Source organism: Dipodomys merriami, unplaced genomic scaffold (assembly GCF_024711535.1).
Source record: "Dipodomys merriami isolate MVZ:Mamm:240054 unplaced genomic scaffold, mDipMer1.0.p SCAF_5, whole genome shotgun sequence".
NCBI classification, from domain to species: domain Eukaryota; kingdom Metazoa; phylum Chordata; class Mammalia; order Rodentia; family Heteromyidae; genus Dipodomys; species Dipodomys merriami.
Genome location: NW_027206068.1, coordinates 72993345 through 73016998, shown reverse-complemented (window position 1 = coordinate 73016998; position 23654 = coordinate 72993345). Strand labels below are relative to the sequence as shown.

Genomic DNA, 23654 nt, shown 5'->3' with positions numbered 1-23654 from the left:
AGGTCATTAGGTCATAGGTCATGAGGTTGGGAGCCTGCATGAATAAGATTTGTGCCTTTATGAAGAAGACAGAAAGGAGCTGGCTCTTTTTTCTCCACATGAGCACCTAAGAAAATGGCAGTCTTCAACCTGGAGGAACGTCCTGACTACAACCCAATCATGCTGATGCTGGCCTCCACAGCTGTGAAAAATCAATTTCTGCCCTGTAAAAGCCACCCACTGTATGGCATTTTTGTTATATCCGTCTAGATGGCCAAAGACAGTCTAATTGTGGTCTCCTAAATTCAAACAAAGCAAAAGAAAAAAAAAGCAAATATACAACAGAGTTATTAATATTAAAAAGGTTGAAGTTATTTAATTACGTCAAATTTCCACCATAATTGTTTCCCTCATATGCTGTGACTTTGCTCAAATTCAATTCTTCAGTAAGAACTAGTTATATAGCCATGGTAAACGTAACTATCGAGTAGATTGTGATTGCAACCGATCAAGTCTAGAATTTTAGAACAGTCATAATCTTCAGTAGAGTTAAAACATCCAAAACATGGTAAGTATAATTTTACTATATATGTAGTAAAATAATAAATATAGTACTAAACATATATTAAATATACACATCATATGATATGGATACATAGTATATATGTATTATTTAAAGTATGCCTTGTATATATGTAAATATACACATATACAGATATACAGCTACAAGGCACAAACAAATGGACACACCTGACAAAACTGTCAACACATTATACTGCTGAGTTTTTAGATAAGCTCACTTGCGTGTGAACTTCAGCAGGCTGTGAGCAGTAAGAGCCGGTGATGTATGGTGCTCACGTATTGTTCTCGTCCTGTTTTTGGCAAGTAGAAGTGGGATTTTGAGTCCTCCAGTAACTTGGCTATTCTAGCAGATCTGAGTGAAATAAACTCAAGCACCGGTGAGAATCTACTATAAGTTATAGCCTCCTGACATCATTGTTTCCGTTTAAAGAACTGCTATGGATCATTGACAGGTATTTTTCTCTCTCCTACCTTAGCAACGGGTCAGTGTGACCTTTGCTGCCACTAGTATTTGTATGCCACTGCGGGTGTGAAAGGTTTGTTCTTAGACTTCAGTGTTAACTTGTAATGTGCTTCCCTATAAACCCACCTGTCCCCCTGAGTCCTACCTTAGGGCTTGGAAAAGACGTAGATATAAAAACCGTGAATCAAGATTATAAGAAAAATCAATTCTATTTTTTTGATGGACTCTCGGCTCTAATATCTGCTAAATTCTCCGTGGAATTAGAAATCTTATTTCTGATCATCTGCACTTTTAAAAAGCCTCAACTTAAATATGAGGATCTGCGCTGTGCAATTTACATTTTTGCATACTGAAAAGGTCAGAAATTCTTTGTAGGAGACAGTTCATGTCTTCCAGGAATTGTGCTTTTTACTTGAATAACACATTGACAAAGCACAGTTAATTCCTCATAAAATTTTGATATATGGTATGCAAAAAAAGGAAACAAACAACAACAAATAGTAAGATCAGACAGGTGCTAGTGGCTCACAGCTGTAGTAATCCTAGCTACTCAGAAGGATGAGATCTGAGGATCACAGTTGAAAGCCAAGGCAGGAAAATCCATGACATTCTTATCACCAATTAACTACCTAAAAGATGGAACTGAGCCTTGGCTCAACTGGTAGAGCATTGGCTTTGAACAAAAAAAATCTCAGGGACTGTGTCCAGGCCCTGAGTTCAAGCCTCAGAACCAACATCAAAAACAGAAACAAGACAAGACAAAAAAGCAACAAAATAAAAAAGGAAGAAAAGATGAATTGAATTTCAGATATGTTCAAGTTCCTATAATATATTTTTTATTTGGGAAAATTAAATTCTTTCATTGATGCATTTTTGGATTTGAGCTTTGAGAATTTTTAAAAATTAGTGTGAGATTCACAGAGTTTGGGTAATAAAAATGAGTAGCATCAAGTCGACTAATTTTTTGACAACCTTGAAGAAATATTGTTAGGAAATATTGTTGGAAATGGAAAGAATCGTTTTTCACTTAGCACAGTGCTTTCTTATTCATCTCTTCTTTTTCGAAAGATAAGCTGACATTCAGTCGCCTCCTATCTGATTAACCAACTATTTTGCAACAGCTATGGAAAATTATATTAAAGAAACTTCTGACTGAAAATGAGAAAGAGGGTAGAAGAAGAGAGACAGGAGGCTTGTGTGCATTCATGAGGATCCAAGCAACATCTGCCTTCCTGAAGAATGCTATGTGAGGCCTGGGGAACATGTCAGCTCTCTACAGAATGAGGTGAGATGATGGAATGATGCTTCCACATCATTAACAGATGAGATGCTACCCTTTCAGCAAACAGTCCACAGACACTTGTTGCACAGTAAAGACATTGTATGGTAGAATGTGGACTGCAACACTGTAATATACATTTCTTTTACTTAATGAGTGGAACTCTTTCACGAACTATTTCTCAGCAGAGCCAGTTTAATTCTAATAGCATTTGATAATGTTAACTCAATCCATCATTTCTTTAAAAAAATCTAAGATTAAACACTAAAATGACAGTGAATAACATGATAATGTTAAGTCAGAATTTTGATATAAGTAGTATTTTATCGATTGTTTAATGCATCATTACAAAAGGCTCTACTAGAAATGGATAAAAGGTACCTGATAAAGGTTGAGAACAGTGCCATTTACGAACATTTATTTTGTGTTGATTTTAATGAGTTGACCTCTCTATTTCTTCCTATCGCTGTTGCTCTTTTGGTCCCTTCTTCAAAGTTGCTATTGTTGGCTGCTCACTTATCCTTGCTCACCCAGGATGCTATTTAGCATTTTGGATGCTGTGCATTTTGGAGAAAGCAAAACTGATAGGCCAAAAGCTATTCTCATAGCCATTTTAATGGTGCAGATAAGACAAAAGCTATTCTCATAACCATTTTAATGGTGTGGATATGCTGGCCTCAGGCATGCTCAGTTCATCATGCCCAACTGTATGATCATCGCTGGACAATTTTGCCTTCTGTTCACTCTTGCCATATGATTAACATATTCTTTAAATGTAACATGTGTAAACATTCTCTGTCCCCCATCTCCTAGGGTTCTATAACATAGCCATAGAAGCTTTCTAGCCATTCTGTTTTTTACAAAAGAACTGAAACTTCCTTTATCCTTTTTCCCTTAAATGTGTGTCAATCATAGAGAAGCTTAAGTGGTTCCATACCTGTGGCTTTACAATTTAGAGTAAATTTTTATGCAACTGGTTATTTTGAAGTTATTGTTTATTATGTGTTGGCTTACTAGATGAGGGTTCGTGGTGACATTTCCACGTATGTGTACAATCTACCACATCAACTTCACCCACATCCTCCCTTACTTTCATCCCTTTTCCTTCCTTCTTAAAACAATTTCCAACAGATTTCATCGTGCTCTTTTCACACATGCATATGGACATATGTGGATTTATTATATCTAATTAACAAATGCACTACCAAATGCCTACAATGTGCTCGCACTTCAAAATTCTTGAAAGCCAGGCACTGGTGACTCACACCTGTACTCCTCTGAGGATCCCACTTTGAATCCATCCTGGGAAGACCAATCCAAATACCCTTATCTCCAATTAACCACCAACATGCCAGAAGTACAGGTTTGGCTCAAATAGTAAAGCATCAGCTTTGAGTGAAGAAGCCAAGCAAGATCCAAAATCCCTGAGTTCAAGCCCCATACTGGCACAACTACAAATACATACATACATAAATACGTGCATATTTCACGAAAAAGGTACATGATTTTACCTATTTACATTAAGTAATAAAAAGGTTAAAAGTTTAAAAAGCTCAGTTTAAAAAGCTACTCATTGCTTGTAAAGAACTGCCAGCACAGCAAGCTTAGCTCTCTCAGTGAGTTTTCCCTTCTAAAGGGCTGCAAACTTAATATCACTTTTACATTTTTTTTCCTGGCTCAATAACCTCCTAGTTCTAGTCTTCTTGGAAGTTAGGCACTGTAGAGAAAACTTTTTTTGAAGAGGTTGAATCTGGAGTTTTTATTAGAAAGCCGGTGACTGGCAGGCAGACACACATCCCCCACAAACCTGCAGCCTCGAGCACACTTAATACCATTAGGAAACTGAGCCAGGAGGACAACAGAGTAAAGAAAGGACGGAAAAACAATCTCAACACACCAGATCAGCTCTCACGGAGAGGGAGGCCGTGGTGACCCAAGGAGAGTCAGGAGACACGAGGCTCCATGCAATGGGGGCTGAGGTGTGTGGGGCCTAAATTGGGTCATGATCCGGGGGTCAGGGTGGCAGAGAGCTCCAGGGTTCAAAGACTCTCCAGAGTTAGGTGGTATAAGCCCAACAGGTCCAGTAAGCTATTGGCCCAGCCCCTGCCCTGTCCTCTAGAAATCCAAGTGCCTATCCCCTGGGGGTGGTGGTGGGGCTTCACCTCTGAGAGTTTTCAGAAAGTCCCATCTTCCACCACAATGCCATGATGGCGCCAGTTAGATCCAGTCTCTACATGCCATTCCCCACTGGTTTTATATACACAAAATCAGGAGAAAAACTTTTTTAAAAGGAGGAGAAATTATATTTTGCTCTAAGAGCCACCTCTTCCCAAAAGCAAGACCTCATGCACGGTGCCCCACCGAGGTTTAGGCAGGTTTTCTTCCTTAGGGAAGATGCCAGATAATAAAATTCATCTCAGAGATGAGACCGTTGGACTCAGATACTATGGTTCTGATAAATAAAGAATGAGATGATGGGAACAACGGCAATGATAACAAAAATGGATAATATGTCAGAGCACATACCTTAAACCACACATGGTGCTGAGCACCTTATAGTTATTAACTGTTAATTTAATCCCCATGACAAATCTGCAGTAAGCACCTTTGCATCCACTGTGAGGAGGCTGAGGCGGGGATTTGGAATGCTTAAGCCACTGTCTCAAATCACCCTTTAAATAAACTTGGCATTTACTTTGCATCTAAGCTCAGAGGACCTTATCTTTTCATTTTATCATATCACTAATCGTAAAGGATAATGTTACACTCCGAAGTACGGTTAGCACAAACAATCCCTGTGTGCACATATTCTGTTCCATCCTGAAGCAGTGACATTAAGACACAAATTTTTGCAAATGAATTCTATGTGTGTCTATGGCACAGGAAACCACATAATGGCTCCTTTAGAGATTGACTGAAGCACAGATTACTTATTTTGGAAATTGATAGTAAAGGAGGAGATGTATCATTTTGCTGTGGATGTGCTTTTTCACTCTTTGGTCAGTCTTCCGATTGTGTTTTTGGCATTGTTTCTTCACTATGAACAATATATTCTTCATTATTATTTCAGGCATCCTATAGAATCGTCACCTAAATTGTAACAAGAGTGGCAATAATATGGAACTATCCTACTGGTTTTTACCAGACGGCATTTCAAGTCCAGGTTTGGTACATATAAAGGGGAAAATTTGAATTATGAACACTAAGTAAATAAATCTATCCACATACTTTTAAAATAAAGTAACTTTTTACTATTTGGGGATGACCAGTCTGGGTGGAGCACCAATGTGTCTGGATTGACTCAAGTACCACATCTACTGGAGAAGGAGCAACCACTGAGTTAGAGAAAGCCAGAGGTAGGGAGGGGGCATGGTGGCAGCATAAAAATCATCACAACTAGTGTTGTAATGTGTACACACAACCACTGGATGAGACCTTAAGAAAGGGTGGTACCAAGATCAATTTAGACTCAGCTTTCAAAAAGGAGAGTGAAATGAGATTTGAAATCAAAATTATTGATCAAGGAAGGCATGAGAACCTTCGTGAACATCTGAATTTATCCATTAAGACTCAGATGTGACATATGTTTTAAAGTGACACTAATACTAGCAACATATGGATTTTTTTTTCAGTTTTTAGCACTTCAGGCTAATCACATGGAAGTGAGTATTTTGTGATAGGAAAACAGCCTAAGATCTAACTGCTTCCCAAATCCTTTATTTTGTGGCAAAATAAAGTATTTTATATTGTAAATTCTAGGGCTTAAATGTCTTTTGGATGGGAATTTTATGCCTGGTGATTTGTAATTCATCATTTCTGCTCTCCTCATCTTTTTAGAAACAGAGTTAACTATTTATATGTTACATATAAGTGGAATCAGGGAATATTTGTATTCCTGTGATTTTGTTTTAAATTTAAATTTTTAATTTTTTTCAAGAAGGTACTGAAGGTACTGAGACTTAAACTCAAGGCCTTGAGCTCTTGCTTAGGTATTTTTGCTCAAGGCTGGTGCTCTGCTACTTGTGTCGCAGCTCCACTTCTGACATTTTGCTGCTTAATTAGAATCAAGCTTTCACTGACTTTTTGCTGGGGCTGGCTTTGAATCATGATCCTCAGATCTCAAGCTCCTGGGTAGCTAGGATTACAGGCATGAGCCACTGGTACCCAGCCAGTTGTGACTTTTCAACATTAGTGATGCAGTCTGAGAACATTGTATAGCAATATTAAAACAGAATGAAATAAATGGTGATTGTCTATAATGCAATCTCTTAAAAATAAATGTGGTTAACATGTTTATTATTTTGTACTTTTTAGAATTAAGTGGCTAAACGTAGGAAATATTGCATTTGATCAACAATGCTATATTCTGCTTTTCATTGTGGTATTACATATATATATATATATATATATGCCATTTTGTTATGATGAACAATTCTTCATGTAATTTCTTACCTCTGTTCAACAGACTATTCAACCACTTACTTTCCCCTTTTCTCACAAATTTCAAGTAACTACACTTAGGAAAAATTTTAATTTACTTATTCTATTCTGGACAGGCCCAGAGGAGTTTTTCTCTTTCAGTTGTTCATTTGAGAATAAGCAGCCAATATAAAAACAGGGCCACCACTCTGTTGGATTTTATACTCACTGTCCAAATAAATGAATAAAAATGTTTTTAATATTTAAGCTTCTCAGTGCTAAAAGACAGTAATAGTTACTAAAGGGCACCAGCATTATAAGGCATAAATAAGGCATTCAGCCCAATATCTGACACATAGTCAACGCTCAAAATATACTATAATTATAGCAATAATAAATTTTTTTTACTGACATTGTTACCATAAATTTGCAGTGCTCTGATTTGAGTCAGTGTGAGGCCAACTTACTTTATTTGTGAAATGGAGATATTACAACCTATTTTGACAGCAATTTTGTAAGGACAAAAATGCATAGGAATCTGACTCTGAATAAATGCTTGCTATCCCTCCATTTCTTACTCCAATGCGTCCGATCAGATATATTTCCAGTTCTGCATCTCTCAGCTCACGGTGGCTCATTTTGCTTCCCAATGGAGCCCAGGCGGTGCTGCAGGCACAAGGAGAGCCCTCCCAAAGCACGTGACAAATAAATTGTTCCCGATCATCAAAGGTCTGTCATCCCCATCAACCTAAGTCAAGAACATCCCTTTCTCCTGGGAGAAGATTACGAGATGAAAAGAGGGACAAGCAAAGTACAAAGGAATCAGGTGGGCAGGCACACTGTACATTTCCTTAGCTTCCCTCTTGGTGTGTCAGATGGTTGCTGTCTGGCCAAGGATACCAGAAAAAAATCTATGAACAGCTGATCAGTTGGTTCTCTCCCTCAGAAGCACTGGCAAAGCATCTCCATTTGATGCCTCAAAGGTCAGTGTATGAGTTATTTTGCAATCACAAACCCATAGATGCTCATGTCTTTACACAGGCATCTGATACAGGAGTAACAGCTCTAAATATGTTTCCTAGAGGAGAGCTAAGGAACCAGGGCACTTGCTGTGCAAACCTGAGCACCCTATTGCTTCTGAAATTGTTTTTCCCCATTAGCTGGACACAACATGGAACATAAGGCATTTTCTTTAGCTCCTCCTGTTCACCACAACTCTATACAGATTAACTGACACTATCTTGCATCTTGAGTGGAAAGTTTATACCTATAATATACAAAATACACATAATTTATTTATATTATATATATATATATCTTCTACTTGAGTATGATTTTTTAACGGATTATTTTCAATTCTAAATAAAAGACTTGATCTCTTTCCAATAGACACAATGTTACGAATTCTTTAAAATGAGTGATTGCTAATTCAAATGATTTAGATTGCTCGGCATTTTAAAAGTCAGCAGGCTAAATGATTATTTTATTATATGGCTACTTTTCATTGACATAGATGATAACTGCCATCTTAAATATTTGTTCTTTTCTCCCTAGCTCAGCTATTTACACAGGTGATAATTAAGAAGAACAACTGAAGAATAAAAGTTAATAAAGACATCTTGCATTTTTCACATTTGAAACTTTAGCTCTTATTTCCCATTAAAACAGGGATTAAAGATTTAATGTTGATGAACTGAATTACCAAACTTAGGCTTTTATCCTCTTTGCAATCAACAAACTTTATACAAACAAGGATGAGCCTATGTGTAAGAGGCATCTGCAATATCCAGGGGTCAGGGCTGCCCGAGGCAAAGAACTACCGGAAGTGGAGGTAGAGAAACTTTCTGGCCCAAAAGGCAAGGGACACTTTGGTCCTGTCTATTTGCCAGCTGTTCTTAAATGAGTGCATTATAAAAAGATCAATCATTTAAATGTTTCTCTTGAACATATGGAATGTGTAACACTATTGAAATATTTTTCTTGCGAAATTTCTCAACTTCTATGTCCTTAGAGCGATAATTGATGGGTCAGACAACTTTTAGACTCGTTAGAATGTTCAAAATAATATATTTCGTTAGATATCTCTAGGGATGTAAAAATGTTCTTGAGGGAATGAAGTTAACTGAACAGGTTATAAAATGTTAGGGGTGAGGGGAGAAGAGAGGAAGGGAGAGAAGAGCAGAGGAGAGGAGAGTGGAGAGGGAGAGGAAGGAGGGAGGTAGAAGATGAAGAGGAAGGGAGAAGGGAGGAGAGGGGTAGGAGAGGGGAGGAAAGGAGGACGGGGAGGAGAAGAAGAATTTAGCTAGAGATTAAAATTTTAGAATTCAGCCAGGTGCTGGTGGCTCACACCTATAATCCCAGCTACTGAAGGCTGAGATCTGAGGATCACAGTTCAAAGCCAGCCTTGGCAGAAAATTCCTTGATATCTCCCATTATCTGCCAGAAAGTGAAGTGGCGCTGTGGCTCAAAGTGGTAGAGTGCTAGCCTTGAGCAAAATAGCTCAGGGATAGCACCTAGGCCCTGAGTTCAAGCCCCAAGGCCTCTGAAAATAAATAAACAAATTAACAAACAAATAGAATATTGGAATACAGGTTTTCTCTATTACTCTTATGCAAATCACACATTCCTTTGTACTTTTGTTTCCTCCTTAGTAAAAAGGAGCTGAGCTGGGGAAAGCCTTTGGGGAATATTTTCAGCATTAATTTTCTTGTAGAGTACATATGCAGCTCCTTTTGTATTAATCGAAATGTCTTATTTATAAACTGCGTTGAAGTACTCAACTACATTGAGGTCTTTTTCATTTTGTTATTCTTATCTTCCACCGCAATCACAATATGTATGCATCCTTCTTTTTAAATGTTTGCTTTTCATGGAAAAAATTATCTCATGGAAAGAGATCTGAGGTAAGACATACAATATAAATAATATTCTCTTGAGTTCCACAATAGAAACACACCATTGCTCTTAATTCAAAACTGTAAACATGAGTTTAATTGCTGTTACTCTCTCCTAGAAATTATAGTTCTCTTTTAAACCAGTCCCATTGGTTTTATAAGTCAATTTAGCTTTGAAAAGTTTTTGGATATTACTAGTTCATAAAGCACAGCTGAAAATGCTAGAACATAAGACTATATATGTTAGCTAGTAGGATTGGAGGGGTGATTCTAGTTCAAATTTTCTAGTTTCAAATAGTCCATGTAATACCATGAAGTGTTTTCAAGACATGTGATGTGATCAGATTTACATATTGAGTTGAATAAACAAAACACAAAGACTACTCTTTAATTAATCAAATGGGTGAGTCTCACCATGTACTAATCGTCTAAGAGACATTACAATGGTTCACTTAAACTACATTTACAGAGATAGAAGAACAAACTCCAATTTCAGAGTAAGTTACGCTGTCACCTCAATGTCTTTGTGTCTTCACAAACTATTTCTGATCTAGACTGTTCCCGTGTCTTTGTTGTTTGCTTGCTTGTTTTATCCCACACAGTAAGAAGAAGCCATCTGCTCCCAGAAGCACTGGCTGGACCCATGAACTCACGGGTGAAGAAATACAGAGGATTCCTGAATGTCATCACATGCTTGGGCAGAAGCAGGGGACAGATTTTTCTGTCTCGGTCTCTAAAGCGAATGGACTCTACTAACAATTTAGGATTTCTGCCCTCCAAAATATGACAGACTAAATTTCTCCTTCATGCCACACAGTTTATGGAAATTTGTTACAAAGACCCTAAAATAGGAATTCAGGTTTACTTACCAGTATCTCTTGCTAAGCAGGATGTAGCTATGGGCATAAACTGTCCCCTGGGAGACAATATTCTCACAGGGAGAGCAGATGTGCCAGGACACTCATTTTATAGTATACACCCTACAGTTTTCCTTGCACTGATTTTCCACCTCTCTAACCTTACCAAAGCCTTATTAACTAATGCTCCAAATTGCAGTCATATATACTAGTTACTTGTATAATCACTTGTACCATGGTTTCTCAAGGTGCTAATTTCAATGTCATGAAGGTTTGGGGTATAAGCTAATTTAGTATCTGCTGGTACAAATGATTCCTACTATAATCAGTACATTTTGCTGGACATTTGTAACAACAATGTTTGTGGAAGACAAGTCATAAATGTTAACAAAAACTTGTAAGCCCTCTGTACAGTATCTTTACAATAAAAATATATATTAAAAAAACTGGTCAAATTCAGACTTTTCCTGGTGACTGCATGCAGTCCATCCAGTGTAGTGTTAGCAGGTTAGCATCTGTGTTCCAAAGTTCTTAAATTAAAGACCCATCATGAAGTTTTGAAGAATAATAGCACTGAGACTCGTTTCAAGTAAACTTGAGGAGAATAAAAAATGTAGAGGGAATAGAGTTATTTTACATGACTTTAGATGCACGAAAATGGGAATTCATACTTATTCAACACAAGCCATGATACAAAATGACCAAATACTGCAAGTTGTAAGAGCTTCCAAGTAGTGGCCTGGAACTTTTCCAATTGCAATAGAGCAAACTCCTTATAAGGTACCAACTTCTGAAATGACCACACTCATGGGGAAAAACACACAAAGAGACATGGGAAACCTAAAGGGTATTTCTGTGACAGTTCACAAAGAAGGAACAGGAGTTATAACCCGCCAATGCTGGGTCTTCAAGAAAATGGTAAAGGAAAGTAAGAACCAGATTGTTTCTAGGCATGTGGATTTCAGAAAGATCCCAGACAAGCCTCCAAGAAATTACTGAAAAGATAAGAGAATACGGCTTTTTCTCCCCCAGGAGTTATTGAAAGCCAAGTATCTGCTTGCTGAGAACCTAGAACACACAGCACCCATATGAACGAGAACAGACCTGATCCCTGTGCTTCATTTCAAGATACGCTTCCTTTTCTAAGTGAAAAAATAAAAGAAGACTATTGAGGCTACAGATTGTTAAGTTCAAGAAAATATAGTTATCTCAGGGTCTAGTCTAAAGTGGATTTCAGAAGACGTAAGTTTAAACCAGTGGCTTTGGAAAAGTTGTCTACTGCAAAAATATGCAACTTGTTATTTTTATTATGAACATGCATATGTACATACATATCTTGTCTCAGAAATAAGTATATTTTTACTTACTAAAAAAAAAAGACAAAAAGCCAGGTGCCGGTGGCTCACGCCTATAATCTGAGCTACTCAGGAAGCTGAGATCTGAGGATCATGGTTCAAAGCCAGCCCAAGAAGGAAAGTCTGTGAGGTTCTTATCTCCAGTTAACCACCAGAAAACCAGAAGTGGCACTGTGGCTCAAGTGGATAGAGGGCGCACCTTGAGCTGAAGAGCTCAGGGACAGCACCCAGGACCAGAGTTCAAGCCCATGACCAAAAACAAAAAGACAAAACAGAGTTCAATCTATATGTTTGGTATAGTTCAGCAGATGAAGAATCGCCGTATTATTACAGTATAGACAGCTTCTAGAATATTTGAATTGATGCCTTCCAAACTAAGAAAAAAACATTACAGATGTGCTTTAAAAAATAAATACTTCAAAGCCCTGGGTTCGATTCCTCAGCACCACATAAGCAAAAAGAAAAAAGCCGGAAGTGGCGCTGTGGCTCAAGTGGTAGAGCGCTAGCCTTGAGCTGAAGAGCTCAGGGAAAGTGCCCAGGCCTTGAGTTCAGGCCCCATGACCGGACCCCAAAAAAAAATAAATAAATAAAAAATAAATAAATACTATAGGGTTTTCTTTTAATATCATGAAAGATAAGAAAGCAAAATATTAGGACATAGATGTGAGTTCTTTTAAGTGTATTTCCCAATATGGCACCCAGTGATCATAGTTTTTCATTCAAATTCAAGTGAATAAAGGTTAATTTTTAAAAACTGGCTCTTGGTTGGTTGTCTTTAGTTATATTTCAAGCCTTCTGAAGATGCATTTTTGCATAGTTATGGAAGACTGATATTTTTGCAGTAAGTTATATTGGAGCACATTGCTATGGAGATCTGTGTGTGTCTTTTGAAAAACATTTACTTTCTGAAATGATATTGATGAATGCATTAGTTTACATGTAGCTGCTATAACAGATTATTCCAAACTTGGTGCTTTAAAACTAGAGCAAGTTGTTCTCTCACAGTTTTGGAGGGAGGGAGACTTTGAACCATGTTGGAGATGGGAGGTCAGTTCATTTCCAAATGAATTCACGTTATTTCATGACTTAACCATAAAAGTAAGCAGGCTTTAAAGTCATTCTCTTTTGGCATGGCCTTGGAGAAGAAAATAAGCAATGAAAAATTCTCTCTAGGAGAAAAATGCTTTTCCCTTCCTCATTTTGAAGGAAGGTTCTCAGATGAAATGAGGAAAAAGAGCTTATAGTCATGAAACAAAAACAGAAGGATACCGATGGAAAATACAAGTGGATGAGAATGAGGAGAAAGTTAGAAAAGGAAAGAGGAGGATGGAAGAAGAGTGGAAGATGGAGAGGAAAACAAAGGAAGAGACAAGGAAGAAGATGGCAAGGTAATTCTCTCCCCCTCTTATCTGCTGTCTAGTTTTCCTCAGGTTCAGTGACTAAGTCAGTAAGCACAGTGTGGAGCTGTAGATAGATAGATAGATAGATAGATAGATAGATAGATAGATAGATAGATAGATAGAAAGATAGATAGATAGATAGATAGATAGATAGATAGATAGATAGATAGATAGATAGATAGATATTTGTATATATGCATGTCTGCAAGTATTTAGAGGAAAACACACATTTTCTGTAGAGTCCTACTTCACTCCGGTTTTTCATGCATACAGTGAAGTTATATGGGTCTCTTCTTTTACTAAAGGAGCTCTCTAACACTGCACCGGGGCAGCAGGTAGCAGAATCACAACCCTCAAAATCCATACATCAGAATCATTAGACACAGGCATAATGTGGTTTTGATATTATAGAAAGAGGGGTATTAAAATATGATGAAATACTCATCACATAGTGATAATCACTAGACACTATGTTCAAAATGAACTATACATCTTGGGGGAAGTGGGGAGGGAGGGAAAAAACAGGAGAAAAAGGAGGGAGAGGCAACACTGTTCAAAAAGAAATGTACTCAGTTGTATGTTGGTGGCTCACGCCTGTAATCCTAGTTACTTAGAAGGCTGAGATCTGAGGATTACAGTTCAAAGCCAGCCCAGACAGGAAAGTCCATGAGACTCTTTTCTCCAATAACCCATCAGAAAACTGGAAGTGGTACTGTGGCTCAAGTGGTAGAGCGCTGAAGAGCTGAGGGACAGTGCCCAGGCCCAGAGTTCAAGCCCCACAACCCACAAAAAAGAAAGAAAGAAAGAAAAGAAAGAAAGAAAGAAAGAAAGAAAGAAAGAAAGAAAGAAAGAAAGAAAGAAAGAAAGAAAGAAGAATTATACTCATTACCTGAGTTATGTAAGAGTAGCCCCCTCCCCCCTACATTAACTTTACTATAAAATTTAAAAATTAAGAAAAAACATGAAAAGCTGAGCTTATAGAAAAATAATATGATGAAATGAAACATTTCTAGAAGAATTGAATAGATTTTTTAAAGCACCAAATAAACACACAAATATGAGATCTAATTGCTGTGAAACTCAGTGACTGTCTTTTCAGTTAAGAAGAATTACAACTCAAAGGTGACTTGTTGATCTGGAAGGAAGGTCTTTAAGATGTATCTACCATCAGTCTCCAAGAACCAGAAAAGTAGGCTGCAGTTCAGATTTCTTCTCTCTACATAGTTTGTAAGGCTTCAAGCAATTGGACTTGTTTGTGGTAGTGGGCTGAATGCAAGTGTGCTTCAATCCTTCACCTATGGTGTTTTTATGCATACTTTCAAGTGCCATATGCATTTTTAACATACAATAAAGGAAAACATTCTCATTCTGTCTGTCTCTGTCTCTGTCTCTGACTCTCTGTCTCTCTCTGTCTCACTATCTGTCTCTCTCTGTCTCTGTCTCTCTCTCTGTCTCTGACTCTCTGTCTCTGTCTCACTATCTGTCTCTGTCTCTCTCTGTCTCACTGTCTCTATGTCTCTGTCTGTCTCTGTCTCTGTCTCTCTCTGTCTCTGTCTCTCTCTCTGTCTCTGTCTCTCTGTCTCACTATCTGTCTCTCTGTCTCTCTCTGTCTCTGTCTCTCTCTGTCTCTGTCTCTGTCTCTGACTCTCTCTCTGTCTCACTATTTGTCTCTGTCTCTGTCTCTCTCTGTCTCTGTCTCTCTGTCTCTCTCTGTCTCTGTCTCTGTCTCTCTGTCTCTGTCTCTCTGTCTCTGTCTCTCTGTCTCACTATCTGTCTCTCTGTCTCTCTCTGTCTCTGTCTCTCTCTGTCTCTGTCTCTGTCTCTGACTCTCTGTCTCTGTCTCACTATCTGTCTCTGTCTCTGTCTCTCTCTGTCTCTGTCTCTCTGTCTCTGTCTGTCTCTGTCTTTCTGTCTCTGTCTCTGACTCTCTGTCTTCGCCTCTGTCTCTCTGTGTCTGTGTCTGTCTCTGTCTCTCTCTCTCTCTGTCTCTCTGTCTCTCTCTGGTGTTCGGAGGTTAGGCAGATGACCACACCAATGGACAGGACAAACCCTCCCCGGTCTGCGTCCCGGGATGCTCACAGTAGGCGCAGCCGTAGACCTCGATGCGGAGCCCGATGCGGCCCTCGCCGCTCCAGTCCAGGGGCACCATGCGCACGTAGCGGGCGATGACCGCGTGCTGCAGCTCGTGCCTCACCACGCTGTCCGAGTTGACGTTTCCGGGGAACGCCTGCCAACAAGAAGGAAAGGACGCCTTCAGCCCGGAAACAGCAACAACGAAAGCCACCCACACTCTTCAGAGCCAGCCATATCCCCTAAGTGCCAACATCAACCCAGATTTTCCTATCCAGTGACTGGCTTCCCAAGGCTCCCCTAAACCACTGAGAAGCCAAGTCCTTCTCCTCTGATGGGCCTTGAGCCGAGGTGGTCACAGGGCCCTTTGTCTATGTGAATCTATTCATATGGTAACCTGTATAGGTGGATCTATTCCTATGTCAGAGGTGTGTAAACTGAGTTGCAATATTGGCCTTTTTATCTTTTCTTTTTTCCCTTTGTGGGTCATGGGGCTTGAACTCTGGGCCTGGGCACTGTCCTTGAGTTCTTCAGCTCAAGGCAAGCAAGCTACCATTTGAGCCATTTCCAGTTTTCTGGTGATTTATTGCAGATAAGAGTCTCACACACTTTCCTGCCAGAGCTGGCTTTGAACCACGATCCTTAGAGCTCAGCCTCCTGAGTAGCTAGGACTAGTGAGCTATGGCACTCGCCAATATTTGGTTTTGATAAGAGAGTATATTTTGCTTTAAAAAAAGCATTTTTGATACCCTGTATCTTGTAGATACCTATATATATTATACATATATATATATATTTCTTAGTTTGTCCAGATATATGCTAATCACATTTTTCTCACTATAGAAGGTTCTATCAAAAGATGTATGCTCTCTCAATCTTAGACTTTAGAACGTTTTTGTTTTGTTTTTAAGTAGGGAACAAGTGGATTTTTTTTCAGAACTTGGCTAATGTTCATCTACATGCTCTGATATCTAGGATGTAATACATAACAAAGCGAACTATGAGGATGTAGGGACAATGTGTGGGACCACAGATTCAACCTTCAAAAGGAGCACAATCTAATGGTAGACTATATTGAACTATAATCTCATTTTATTTTAGAAGATACAAATTCCATGAATGAGAAATTGTGTTATTTTAAATATCCATGTTTTAAATTCCCTATGAGCATGAGTTTTCCCTGTGCTAGGCAGAGTGAGTTTTTTAAAGCAATATTCTCCATGAAATCATAGTATTCATGAAGATCATTGCATTTGATCTCTTAAGCATAGAAAAAAGCCTTAAAAGTATAAAAAATAATTTTAATAAAAAATTCATCTAAGTACGATATTATGATAAGCTATGATACTATCAACTTTAAGCAATTAAATTTGCTTTTATAGAACACCAGGAATTTTATTATTAAAATAAAAATAACTTTTATAATAATTTTAGAGGTAAAACATGACTAGTATGCAAAGAAAGATATTCTTAATAAAAAGCACAGGGTAGTATTGAACTAGAAATTCTGCTTTAGGATCACACAAATATCAGAAATAGCACATTTGCAATATAAAGTTTGTTGTCCAACCTGCCTTCCCTAGTCTTACTTAAAAGACCGAATAATTAAGTTGGGTGTGCTAGTGCCCATTTATAATCCCAGTACTGGAGAATCTGAGGTACGAGGGTAATAAATTTGTGACTAGTGAGGCTATATTAAAAAGTAAAGCAAACATGCACACATACACACACACAACTAGTAACTATAGGTAATGTGTTGGAATAATTCCTCTAGACTCAAAATACATCATAGGTAATAGTTATATGGTTCCAACAATCTGCATCATGGATAATACATCAGCTGTCCCATGTACAATTCTGTGCTATGAAAAGGGAGATGTTTAGTGAGCATTGTTGAGGCCTTGGTTTTCTCTCCCACCCCTTTCAGAATCCTTTCTTCAATCCTTTCTGCGACAAACTACTTGAATAGTAGTTCTTGAATTTTAATACTGTCTCATTTTGCATGTGGTTGACAAAGGTTAACAATGATAACATTAAGAAAGACTTTCCCCCCTCCTTTGCAGGTTGCTCTCTAGCCAATTCCTAGTTTCCCAAAGAATCCACAAATCTAATTAATTATCCTATTTTACCAGAGCTGTATTTTTAATATCTCTTTCTATTAGGTTTCCTAAGTTCAAATAGTGAAACAATGAGAATCCCGGCACAAAATTACCTGAATGATTGTATAGAGACAAATGTAAAATTGATTCTCCCAAGTAATAAAAGTTCTGAATCTTCCATTCAAGATGAATTCTTAACATGAAGCTGTTCCAGAACATTAACAACAATACCAGCAATAACAACAAAACTCCTTTCAGAACTCTGTCTCTGAGACTTTTACAATCATCTGAGGCCTGACAACATTTGAAAAGACATTGCAAAAGTCAGGCTTTAAAAGAACTATGGGTATGCACAATCCAGTTAGTGTTTGGAATTCTGTGAGTGCCAGATGAAGCGAGTAAGAGTTCACCCACTGAAGAGCACAGGGGGAGACAAAGCAAAAGGGAGCAGGAGACTGGAGAAAAAGCCTAGCTTAACACAAAAATAGGAACTCAAATCTAAGATTCCAGATGCCCCCTCCAATTCTTGTGGTATTTCTGTTTAGCTGTGTTTGGGGAACTTCTCTAAACCTCATTATTTTTTTAATTCCTTTTCCCCATACTTCGAACTTGGGTAGCTTATTTGTAAAAATCTGTTTTTGAACTGAAGTTGTGAATACTCCTCAAACAGGCACCAAACTTTGTTCAGGAATAAATAAATACGACAAATATCCAACTGAAGTACATGACTATGTTGAAAAATTACAGTTACTTTCACAATTTCTGACTATGGACAAAATATTTCAGCATGCCTTTGTATGTAAATGACTAAAAACATGAAGTCATGTCCAGGAGGGTCTGGGTTGGGGGAACTTATTAGAGAGAGAAGATAAGCAAGGAAGGATTGAAGGAAAATATCATGGCACAGTCAAAGAAAAAAAAAAAGGAATCAGCGTGATCATTTGAAATACGAACTAATCCCCTTTTGCAAAAGGCGGTGGAAAGGAAGAGAGGAGCCAGTCCACTCATTACTGGGGTCCAGACATTTACAACAGAGGAAAGGAAAGAGAGAGATGCAGTGAGTATATCTTCTCCCCATGTTCACTAACCTGTCCTCTTTCTTTTAGTATCAGCTAAAAAAAACTCACTCTAAGACTCCATTCTTCACCACTTGATTGTAGAGGGGCAGGCATGACCAATGGGAGAGGGGACACTTCATTCACTGAGATTCTGTTGTAGCAATTGTGCCCCAACTCTTGAGGCATGCTTCCATTCATCCATTCACCGCTTCCCTCAAGTACACAGGAGATATGTCAACAGTTAATGTTCAGATCACTGGACCTACAATAACCAACAAGATGGAGGCAGCTTTGTTCCCATGGCATTTCAATAAAAGTGCAGAGTGGGGAAGATAATAACACAAAAATCCATGAATATGTTACTATGGATAGACACTGTTTTGTATGTGCATACATATGAATATGTCATTGCATACAACATATGGAATCACATACAGAATCACATACATATACAAATCATACACAAAGACCACAAAAAGGCAAAGGCCCTGAGCATCCTCTTCAAGTATTAAGGACAGACAAGGAGACAATATTGTTGGAGCAGAGAGAAGAAGAAAGTGGAGAGAAGATGAAGAGGTAGAAGGAAGCCTAAGAAAAGAGGGCCAGGAAGCCATAATGAAGCTGTGGTTTTAATTTGAAAAGAACTAGAAGGTGATAATGCTGTGTATTTCATTTTAAGAATGCTGGAAGAAAATCCCCTAGGGAATTTAAAGCAAGAAATTATAGACAGACAGACAAATAGGCAGATAGATCTATATAGAGAGATGAAAAACATCATTTTATATATTTATATATAATTATATGTAAATCAAACATTTTTAAATTTTTGTTGAAGGCATAAAAGTCTCCTTTCCTAAGTATAGGGGAGTTAGCAGACCGGTAGAGTATAACGTGCTATAAAATACAGAGTGAGGACAGATGGAATAGTCTGCTGACAAGCATTTCTAAGGAGCAGGGTGATTGACAATGGTGAGAGCAAGAGTGGTATGTGAGTGAGAGCTGAAAAGCAGCCTTGGGTCAGCTCAGAACGGGTGAAAGGCCTCCATGTGAAACTTGAAACCGAAGTGACTATAGGGAAATAGGAGATGTAGACATAGCCCATGACTTCCTGAATAGGACTCCATTGGCTCAGGACATAAGAATTGTCAAACAGGATTGCATTCAATTCTGCACAGCAAAACAAACAATTACCTAAGTGAAGAGACACTCTGTAGAATGACAGCAAGTCATCTCCAGGTATTCAATCAAATGATTAGCAAGATTACGTAAGTATCTCAAAAATAAGACACCAAAAACTGATCCATGGATCAATGAATTAAATAGTTCTCAAAAGACGTACCAATGGCCAAGAAGTACATGAAAATACTTTCAACATCCTTAACCATTAGAGAAATACAATTGAAAATGAACTTGAGATTCCATATGATCCCAGATACAAGGGCTATTGTCACAAAAACACAAATGGGGAAACAAAGGAGGAGGCAACAATGCTTGATAAGAAATGCACTCATTACCTTGCCCATGTAATTGTAACCCTTGTTGGCAGGAATGTAAAGTGTATCAGGTTATCTGTACCTTGGTCTTTATGTACTTCAGCAATGCAATGCTAAAGGTATGCATATTTAAAATGATGTGTTACTGTCTGAGGATATATTTCATTCTGTGGGTTCAGCAAAACTGTAATAGGAATGGAGAAGTATGCATATTGAGCATTACAGTCTTAATTACATGTAAGATACATTTTTAAAACATAGTGTAGCAAATATAGAAATGAGAAGGTTCCTCCAAAAAGTGAAAATAAAATTACTATACTATCCTGCTCTGATGTTCCTGACCATATATCAAAGGAATGAAAGTCAATACTCAATGGAGATATCTACATACCCATGATCATTGTTGCATTATTCACAACAGCCGAATTTATACCTATCAGCATATAAATAAATAAAGAAAAATCAGAGAAATACATACACACACACAGGATAGAGTATTATTTAGTCATAAAAAAGAATGAAATATGTCATCTTCAGGAAACATATGGACCTGCAGATTATGTTCAGCAAAATGTAGTAAATTTCTACTTGAAATATGAGGTTTTTTTTCATCTAGGTACATTTTCTTTTTTTATATTGTGTATTACATATTTGAATGTCAAATTTAAAGTTTTATTGGTAATGCTAAGCTTACCACATTTTGGCCCTACATTTGATTTACGATCCCTTTTACGAGCATCTTTAATTTCTCTCTTCATTTTTATTTTCCACATATTTTGATAAAAAGAGTAGTTTTTCTGTTAGTAGTTTCCTTTATACTCAATGCCAGGTCTACCACTTCTGTAGCTTTGATGGAAGTCACTAAAAAGCTTGAATGAAGTTGTTTACTAAAAAAAAAGTGGGGGGAGGGGAAATGATATTGTGGTTCAAGTGGTATTGCACTAGCCTTGAGCAGAAAGAGGCTCAGTGCCTAGGCCCTGAGTTCAAGCCCCACAACAAATAAAAATAAATAAACAAAAATAAACTATTTACATAAAAGAAAAGAAAGACATGTCATCACAGCAACACTTCATAAGTGATCATCACTAAACTGTGTTTGGCCTACAAAATTAGAATTATTTTTCACATGGCCTTGCAGTTTTACAGGCAGGTATTAAAAAAAAGATGATTTTTATTTTAACCAAACTTGTAAGCTTTGGAAAGCTAAATAAAAAATTAAACAGTTGAAGAAATTAGAATGTCTCTTAAACAGAATGATACCACTGGGCACCAGTGGCTCATACCTGTAATCTAGCTACTCAGGAGCCTGAGATAAGAGGATGGAGTTTCAAAGCTAGCCTAGGCAGAATGTCCATGAGATTCTTATCTCCAATTAAGCACTAGAAAACCAAAAGTTGTGCTGTGGTTCGATGTGGTAGAGTACTAGCCTTTAGCTGAAAAGCTCAGGGACAGCGCCTAATCCCTGAGTTGAAGTCCTGACCAAAACATAAAATTAAATAAATAAATAAAATATATCTTTCCTATAGACAAAAAATACAGAGTAGTAAATACATTGTAGTCAGGCAAATGTCTCATTGAAAGAAGAGAAAACCAAGTTAGACCAACTTCCTTGCCAGTGCCTGAGGTCTGGGAGGGGTATATACTTAACACAGGGATAATTTTCACTAGAATTAATTTGATTAATTAATTGACTAATTCATTAATTGATTGATTTATGTAATGTAGGAAGCTTTAACAGTAATATAATAAAATATTCAACTCAGACCTGTGGTGCTACTGTTATAGTTATCATTCTGCAAATGGCCTTAACAGAGAATTAGAACTTTTTAGCATATGGTAAGTCACTCATAAGGTTATTTTTACAGTAATTTAAACATTGCTAAAGTTTTAATAACTGAAAATTTCTAACATTTGCACTAAATATTTCTCCTGGCTAAACAGTAGGGAGGCGAGTGTATTCTTTAATATAATAGGCACTACTTATTTTAGATTTACATGCTACATCGTTCTCTGTCTCATATTCTTTCTTCAATAAAAAAAAAAAAAACATGTGAAATGCACAAAATATTCTGAGCTCAAACACATTAGAAGAACAGGCCTGAACACTGTTGGCCAGTTAGATAAGGCTACAGTTCCTTTTTTAGTGCGGATGTAAAGAACTTTTCTTCTTCTTTGGTACTAGGGACCAAACTGGGGCCATATTCCTGCTGGGCAGCTGCTCTTTCACTGAGCGCCACCTCCATTCCTCAGGAGATAATCTTTGAATTGGTAAATCTCAACTCACATACGATGCAAACGTTTATACTCATCAAAAACTTTGTAGCCACTCGGTACCTAAAAACCAGTGCATATTGCAAAAGCATCTGATGAACCCTTGGAGCACATAATTTATTGAACTAGGGGAAACATAAAGGGAAACAAACATCAGCTGTGCATAATTCAAAAACAAATATTACCCTTTAAAAGTATCCTTATGGTGTCAGAAATAGAAAATATTTTGTGAAGAGGCTAAATATACGTAAACCTCACGAAAGCCTCATATTTCAAGATACCCACGGTGAATGTCCACCATGTCCTATTGCAAATTGAGATTTTTAAAAAAAATCTTAGTGAAATATTTCACTTGGTTAAAAATATACCTAAACTCTTCCCTTAGATGATGTGTAAGTAAACCAAGAAAGGCCTTTTAGTATCAAAGACAACATTGTGAATATGAGAAATTGTGGCAGGGAAAAAAAAACACCAATGAGGAACTCATGCATGTTTTCTCATCTGAGAGATGGGACTTAAATTATGTCTCTTCTGAATTAGAAACACCTGTTACTAACTTTGATGTGTCCGTTGTGAAGCTCTGATTATCATAGTCACTTTTCTTGAAGTGAAATTGTATTTCTTGGTAGATTTTCAGATCTTATCCCCCGCCCCCCTCCAAACAACTCACATCAAAATGGAGAAATGGAATTTTCTACTTTGTAGTTTTCCTGTGAGTTTCCCAGCCTCATTCTTCTCCCCATGGAGACAGGAAGAATAAAAGCCTTCCCATGAAGATATGAAGATTGTGGTCCACAATCAGACAGAGAGGAAAAGTCTATAAAATTCTTGTCTCCATGGACCAGCAAAAAGCTAGAAGTGGTGGGGTGGTCCAAGTGGTAGAGCACCAGCTTGGAGTAGAAAACAAGGAACAGAACCTTGGCTTTGTTCAAACCTGAGCACACGCACTCCTCTTTCTATTATTACTATTATTATTATTACTATTATTATTACTATTATTCATGGAAATATTCATATTCACCACTTATAGTCAATGAACCATGTTTGACAATATGGCATATACAGCATACTCACAAGAATTGGTTGACTAAAAGTACAGATTCTAAAGCATCACACATGTTAAACAGCCCATCCACATAGGAGAGGCAGGAATTTCTGTGGATAGATACTATTTGTGAACCAATTGAATATTCTTTATCTCTTTAGTTTTGATAACAGTATGAATACATTTTACAATAATTTTACCAAAGCATCGGTTAATTAACAAATAATTATGCCAACAATTTTGCTTAGAAAATTAATGATGTTGTATGTGTATGTGTGTGTGTGTCTGTGTGTGTCTGTGTGTCTGTCTGTCTGTCATCCTCTACCTTTTGTATGGGGCCACATGATAATGTAATTCTGTAAGATCATCCTTTCTGCTCATCTGTTCTCA

General features: G+C 37.6%; 1 protein-coding gene across 1 annotated transcript in view; it reads right to left on the bottom strand.

Annotated features, from left to right (window-relative positions):
* Window positions 1–23654, bottom strand: part of Cntnap2 (contactin associated protein 2) — a 1671549-nt gene that overhangs the window by 998703 nt on the left and 649192 nt on the right. Inside the window, exon 4 of the mRNA XM_069996967.1 lies at window positions 15308–15455. Within this exon, the coding sequence (XP_069853068.1) occupies window positions 15308–15455 (148 nt within the window). The remainder of the gene's footprint in view (window positions 1–15307; window positions 15456–23654) is intronic.